At 44.9% G+C, this 7,519-nt stretch overlaps 1 protein-coding gene across 1 annotated transcript in view; it reads right to left on the bottom strand.

Moving 5' to 3' along the window:
* RTEL1 (regulator of telomere elongation helicase 1) overlaps window positions 1-7,519 on the bottom strand; it is a 41,285-nt gene that overhangs the window by 30,582 nt on the left and 3,184 nt on the right. Inside the window, exons 5-13 of the mRNA XM_010132366.1 lie at window positions 7,011-7,071; window positions 6,681-6,756; window positions 5,962-6,046; window positions 4,830-4,895; window positions 4,219-4,372; window positions 3,844-3,882; window positions 3,152-3,230; window positions 2,373-2,470; window positions 1,350-1,405 (exon numbers count right to left, since the gene is read on the bottom strand). Coding sequence (XP_010130668.1) covers window positions 1,350-1,405; window positions 2,373-2,470; window positions 3,152-3,230; window positions 3,844-3,882; window positions 4,219-4,372; window positions 4,830-4,895; window positions 5,962-6,046; window positions 6,681-6,756; window positions 7,011-7,071 — 714 coding nt within the window. The remainder of the gene's footprint in view (window positions 1-1,349; window positions 1,406-2,372; window positions 2,471-3,151; window positions 3,231-3,843; window positions 3,883-4,218; window positions 4,373-4,829; window positions 4,896-5,961; window positions 6,047-6,680; window positions 6,757-7,010; window positions 7,072-7,519) is intronic.

Below are 7,519 nucleotides of genomic sequence, written 5' to 3' on the forward strand. Positions count from 1 at the left end.
GGGAATGCTGAAGCACAACAGTACAGAGATGAATTTCATTACAGATCTTCTAACAAGAGTCTGGAAACAAGTGGGAATACTGAGGAAGGAAAGGAGTTCACTTGCTGCTGCCAAATGCAGAACTGGACACAGAAGTAATGCACTTTTCAGACTAAATAATTGCTGTGTGCTTCCTCATTTTCGCTTTTACATAGGTTTTACCTCCTCCTGCCTGTGGTTCCATTATTTTATCCCCTTTTCTGACACTCCTGTGCTTCCTATAAACACAGATCACATGTGCGAGCAGCACGTTTTTCAGAAGAAAGATCGAGGATGTCAAGGACTTCTGAAAACATCCCGCAGCTCACCGGTGAAGGAGGCCGAACCAGAGAACTACAGAGACTGAACACTGCCAGCCACGACAGACTTTAACACCATGGCGTTTCCAGCACCAGTGGCTGAATTGTCAATCAAAAAAAAATTAAATCAAAACAAAAAAAGCAATGATTAACACACATTAAACTATCCCCATTGTTATCACTCACCTACCAAAGATGAGAGGAAGAGAGAACTTTTTGATCCAAAAATCCCACAAGCATTTGGGAAGTAAAGGTCTGATTTTGCTGTCAGGAAAAGGTCTAATTCAACCTGGCACCCAGTAACTCAGGCCACGCTGATGCTCTGAAATTGCCAAGTTCTGGGAACACGGCGAACTCTACCCCAAGTGTCAGCAGGTTTTCCAGTATGTAACGCTCTGGCTAAGACAGGATTTTGTTTGAACTACCAGCTGTCCAAACATTACCCTCCTTCTGAGCATCACTCAAGAACATCAGCGCTTGGATCAGCTTCAGAGGGAAGCTAGAAATGGCCTTTCAGGCCACTGGCCCTTCCCATTTTACAGGGCCCAGGTTTTTCATAACGCAACTGCACAACAGGGAGAGGACTGAGAGCGCCAGACAGGTACCCACAAGCATCGCACTCAGCTCCCGTGGTGCTATTAAGGGATTTGTAAACAAAACCCCTTTACTGAATAATTAAATTTTAAAAATACAGTTAAATTATCTTCTGTTTGCTTTGTTTCCTCAGCCTGTCCTGTTCTTTCAGGAGAACGTCTCCCATTCCCAAACACCGCTGCTAGACAGTAAACAGCTCAACAACCCAGCTCCACCTGCTGGAGGCTAAACCCAGGCTGATTTACATCGAGCATCTCCAAAACGGGACACAGAAACTGTGAAACAGCAACCTGGGTAAAACCAACTGTGCACTAGTGTACACAGAGTCAAGAATAAAATGGACCCAATGACCTTCCACATTTTTAAACCAAATCTTCTATCCTTTAGACATAAATAGAAGCAGTGTTAATTATTTACCTGGATGATACCTGAGAGCTTATGCAGTCCAGATGTATTGACAAATACCCCAGGACCTGGGGAGAACAACGCATGATTATTTCACAGAACAACCCTACAGCCAATTGTATCTATCCAGATCCTAGCTCAACAGCACAACACTGCCAACACAACGACTTGAACTCAATCATTTTCTCAGCACACGTAGAAGCTGGAGATTTATCATTTGAGATTTCTACAACTCCCTGACAGGAGGCTGCAGTGAGGTGGAGGTCGGCCTCTCCTCCCATGTAACAACTGACAGGACTAGAGGAAACAGCCTCCAGTTGCACCAGGGGAGATTTAGGTCGGATATCAGGAAGAATTTCTTTACAGAAAGGGTGGTGAAGCCTGGAACAGGCTGCCCAGGGCGGTGGTGGAGTCCCCATCTATGGAGGGGTTTAACAGACGTGTCGATGTGATGCTGAGGGACATGGTTTAGGGCCCCTGGCAGTGCAGGGGGAACGGTTGGACTTGACGATCTTAAAGGTCTCTGCCAACCAGATGATTCTGGGATTCTGTGTCTTTGCAAAAGGGCACATTAAGAACAAGCTGCTGATGGCCAGTAGAACAGAAGCTGGGTACATCAAGGAAAAAACCACATTAGGTGACTCCCAGCATGCCTGTTTCCTAACTCCACGAGCAGGGAAGAACTTGAGACACTAAAAGTGCCATCAGCAAACGTCAGAAAACTTCCCCCCCCCAATCCTGGTTGGAGAAAAGCGGTGTTGTGCCAAACTCCTCCACGTGTGCACCTGTACGCACCGACGGTGTTGGTTTGTGTTCGGGTTGTGACACAAAGCAGTTCTATTGCATGAACATAAAACATGCTTCCCAGCAGAGGACCTCGCAGCAAGGACCTCACACAGGTCCTCAGGGTCAGACTCTGGCTTTTAAAAGCTCTACTAAAGAAGCCTCTCTCCTTCTCTCCCCAAACAACACAGATGTCCAGTTACTTACAGGACAGAAAAGTCTGAGTGAAACAACAAACAAATTTACACTTACGGCCTGAGAGAAACTGTAAGATCTGCTCAAGCGACTCCAAGAGTGAGGCTTTGGTCTGGAATGTTATTTGGGCCTCTGCAAACAGATCAAAGATGTAGCTGCAATTTTCAAAGAGAAAGCAGAGATGGGTAAACACTATAAACAGTCACAACCACAACTCCTGTTACTCTCCTACAACAACCATTTCACCCTCTAGCGGCAAAACACGTTCTTGTCTCCATAAGAAAGAAAAATGTGCAGGAATAAAATCATATCTTTGGTTACAATGCCAGCAGACGGTATTGACCTGACAAAGCGGCCTGACCTCACCCTGCACATTTTCCACGACTCCTCCACACGATACGTCTTAATTTACAAACAGATTTGCATGCAGTTCCTGTGATTTTTTCATTACATGTGTCGGTTTAGGATAAGTCTTACAGAGCTCAAACCGAACCCCTGCAGCACTAGTACTTCTGTTTAAACCATGACACAAAACTGAAAGAAGCACAGTGAGGAGCTTCTTGTAGTTCAGATACCCAATAGGCTACACACTGCATCAGATTTTCCACTCCTGAAACACTCCAAAAGTGTCCAAAAGTGTCCACCAGAAAACATCACTACTACAGAAAGAGGATTTAAGGAAACCCAAAACCTCAAACAAACACTATTCCCAGAAACCAGAGCAGTGCTACCAGTCCTACCAGCTCTAACCAGGTCCTACCAGTTGACTCAGTTTCAAGTGGGTCTAGAGTTTGCCGTATTTTAACATGTAAACACATTAATAAGAAGGAATTTACCTTCCCTCCTTGGTGACTCCGCTGTCATTTGGAGGCAGCTCCACCGCATCAATAGCACTTTCTAGCTGAAGAAGAATTTCTTTAAGAGAACCAAGAAGGAAAAAGTCAGGGCTCACCAAAGCTCACTTCTGGGAGACATCTAAGCCTTTTTCAAATGCACTGTCTCAAAGGTTGTCACCAAAGACAGTGACCTGGCTGTTTTCTTGGTTCCATAAACAAACCAAAACCCCATTTTCTAGATATCATCTCTAAATATTCATGTTCAAGAACTTCCATGACCTCAATTCCTAGATGAAGCTTAAGCTGAACGTTAAACTCTTCTCTATAAATGAGGAAAGCTGTTCTTGGAACTGCTTTGTAAACATGAGACATCTGAAGCTCTTGCCATTACATTTATGCAACACCATGTTCTCAGAGCAGAATGATGTAACTAAGACAATTCCGGCACACTGACAAGATTAGATAACAAGGGAACTTCTAGCAAAGAAGGGAATGATGTGTTCATCTGCCAAAGACCTCATCTTGGGAAAAAACTAAGTAAGCATTCCACAAAATTCTCTGAAAAGACAACTTCAACTTCCACAAATTCCCCAGTTACGAGGAGTGTGTACAGAACCACTACAGGAACCAGATTTATGGTTGTTGACCTCTGAAACTGTTCCAACAATTTTCAACATAAAAAATGACCTTACTCTTTATCTTCGCTATATCCTCAAGCTCCATGTTCAGTCCTGTTGAAGAAAGGAAAGACTTCAAAGAGGAGCTTCCACACGTTTCATTCCTCCTTTCCTCGTGGCCTCCCAGAAATTATGGCTACGAAGGCTAGAGCTGCGTAAATGGAAAGACATCTTCTGCATCCTCCTCACCGCTCTCTTTTGTGACCCCTCATCTCACTCTGGTTTGGCCAAACCGTCCCATGTTTGTCTGACAGCTATTACTAATTCACAGTAACTTATCTACTAACGCAAGTAAACTTTACAGAAACTGTTAGGAAAAGTTATTTTCCAGTTCTTGGCAGCAGCACCCTCTAACCCCAGTGAAACAGAGGTTGGAGTTTGTCAACACACCTGAACTGGCCAACTCCATATTGAACTCCGCATTTATTTCATTCTGTTGAACTACTTCGGCTTGTTCTTCCAGCACAACGTTTACAGCATCCATCGCCGTAGCCAGGTCATAGGGCGTCAAGTCAAAAGACGACGACTCCTCACACAACTTCTCCTGAAACACCAAGGAACGAAGCGTTTCTTGGATTGCTCAGGGTGTGCTTGCTCAGGCAATGCCACAGATGATAATGTCCAGATGACAGGCTCGAGCTCACTGCTGAGCTCCAGCTCACAACAGAGGACGCTTTATAAACCCCGATGACTTTAGCTGTTACTAGGCAGCCTTTTTCCTGAAACAGAGAACAGATTTTGCCTCTTTCATGTTACCAGCATTCTACTTCTCCTGTTTGGGCCAAGAAACTTTCACCTTGTAGGAAATCCCAGGAGCGTCAAAGGGCTGTTTGTTAAACTACAAAGCTTTAACTGTCACGGAAATGAGAAATGTTCATGTAACGACCATTAACAATGGAAACAGCAAGTGCAGACTTTAGGGGTTGTTTGTAACAGGGCACGGCTCCGTCCTGCTCTTTGGATGAGGTTTGAAAAACGGCAAAAGAGCAGAAACAACTCACCACATTGTGAGCTTCATCAAGGATGACCACAGTCCCCTTCAGGTCGATGTTGTGCGCTCGCCGGCTCTGAAGATGGAAGAGAGAACAAGGCGATGGGCAAAAAGGCCACCGAGAAATACAAATTTGATTGACTGAGAGATTGGCTCCTGAGGCAGATTAGGGGTTTCACATATTTTCTTTTGTTTCTGAGAATGCAGCAGGTAATCGCTGTGGCTTCCCAATAAATAAACCACAGAACCGCTTCGCTGAAAAGGAAGGTGCTAAAATGCATCATGTACAAGTTTATGCACATCGTAAATAAAGAAGAAAACAGATGTACCACTGCAGGATGCCAATGTTTATCAGAATTCATTTCAGTCACTATTTTTGCTGACAGGGATCTGGAAGGAAGGGGGTGCCAAGCCTTGTTTTTGCAGCTTTGTGCTTGTGTCGTCTTTGCAAGCAGCAGATGCTCTGAAAACACCCCCAGCAGCACCGGATCACACCACTTCACAGTGCTCCTCTGCTTAAGGTAGTCAGAGGTGGGTTTAAATCTCTTTTTAGTTTTTAACTTATTAAACATTTGGCCTTTTTGCCTTTTGTAGCAGTGGACTGTAACCTGGCTTTTATTGTACATCATTCACTTCTCCAAGTTACAGGAAGACGTCAGCAGATTTGTCTCCTTAGAGTTTTCAAAGGTTCCATTTTCTATCCATGAAATATGGATGACTTATTGCAGGAGCTTTTTTCACAAAGCCAACAATTATTTCCAAGAGAGATGCCCAGGCTCTGCTGAAAAAGTTTCCTTATTCTAGAAATCACACAGTTGGCTGAAGACACAAAACCGCCTCCAAACACAAGGAAAAACCCCACAGAGTACGTGCCCAAGGATTCGCAGTCAGGAGGTGACCACCAACAAACACCATGGGCACCACACTCTGCATCCCATAAAAACAGCAAAGGAAAAAGGAAGTGTTTCCTAACTGTGGCGAAGAACTTCACACATGAAACCACAAACTGGCACCCTCTGTGGTTTAGACTCGATCAGAGGTGCTCCATGTAACACCCTGCTTCCTGGCAGCTCTTCACAGCTTGTCCTCGAAAGCCAAGGCGGGATAGAACAATTGCATTTAAAAGCAAAGATATTTGTTACCTTTGAGTCTAGTAAATAGTTGTAAGGCATAAAAATTATATCGGCTTGTTGCTTCAGGCTCCGGGAGAGGTAGTAAGGACAAGCTCTGTTAAAAAGAAGAGTGGTATAAATATAAAGTAATACTGGCAGAATTATCTCCATTCATGCCCTGTGTGTCACACAACCGGCCTGTTTAACTTTTGGGCAGATGGTTGGCTCTACTCACAGAGAGTAAAAGCATAGAAAATCACACCTAGCTGCGCAGCACAGCAAAACAAAGGAAAAATAAGGGCGAAACAGTGGCATTTGTCACTGCGCTTTCATCTCACCCCTTCAGGTGCAGGTAAACGCTGCACTAGACTGTTCCACCTCAACAAATGAGTCACCTTGTCCCCTCAGATCTGAAACAAAACTGCAGCTTGTCAGATGAGAGCAGCAGCCTCTGCTCAAGCGAGAAATAAACCACCAGTGAGCCTCACTCTGCCAGGATTCAGTCTGTACACAAGGAAGGACTGAAAGAAACTGCTGTACGCTGAGACCTGCAGTAACAGAGGGTGAGGCTTTAGCGCAGGTGTGATTCGGTGGGAAGGTGTCTCTGCACCGTATTTAGCCACTTTGCTCTCATTCCTGTTTTGCTGCTTCAGGATACGTCAAGCTCATGGCAAGGTACCGATAAAAATGAGCAGAGAAATAGTTTCCACTCTTTGCACAAGGGGAGGAAGGTCGGGGGGATCATTTACCTGTGCTTGTTTCCATTTTTAACCAAGTCTTCAATATCCATGATGGATTCAATCAGTTCCTTCTCCGTACTCTTCTCTGTGGACAATCACATCACAACCACAAGCTCAGGTAAAGGCACCACACAAAGATTTGTCATTACCCCGATCATTGCACTCATCCACCTCCTACCATTTCATTCGTGAAAGTCACTAATGTGGAGCCGCACGCACAGGCGGAGCCGCACGCACAGGCGGAGCCGCACGCACAGGCGGACAGGCAGATTCTGCCAACAAACCCAGCCCAGCGCATCTCTCCCTCTCAAAAAACAGGGCTTGACTCCACAAACTCACCTTCCACATTGTTGTAGAAGTGACACGCACGAGCCATCACCTTCACCCGGCACATGTAGATCTGTAAAACACAGCGGGTTTTAGCCAAGGGCAGCACGGCTTGTCAAGCCCTGAAGGGCCAGTGAAGGGGTGAAGAGTTCTCTGACCAAAGCTCATCACAGCTCTTCAGCTTTAAAATCCCGCATCCCTCCGTCCTCTCTTTTGTGCAGCACAGAGCTCTCAGAGGAAATTTGCTTGTCTTTGGCCACTAATACCTTTTGAAACAGTAATCTTTGATATTACTTGTAAAAATAACAGGTAAATCAATCACTAAAGCATTATTTTGAAATTATTGTTGCTCTGAAAGCGGAAGACCAGAAAGTAAACTGCAAAACTTCAGCTCTCGTGTTCCACACGACAACATCCTTCTCAGGATGGACAATGCTACCAGAGACTCAGAACAAAATTCTGCACTCACCAAACTAGCAATGAGGAGTTCCCTGAAACACATGTAGCACTGTTGTCTTTCC

This window comes from Buceros rhinoceros, unplaced genomic scaffold (genome assembly GCF_000710305.1).
Source record: "Buceros rhinoceros silvestris isolate BGI_N320 unplaced genomic scaffold, ASM71030v1 scaffold6933, whole genome shotgun sequence".
Taxonomy (NCBI): domain Eukaryota; kingdom Metazoa; phylum Chordata; class Aves; order Bucerotiformes; family Bucerotidae; genus Buceros; species Buceros rhinoceros.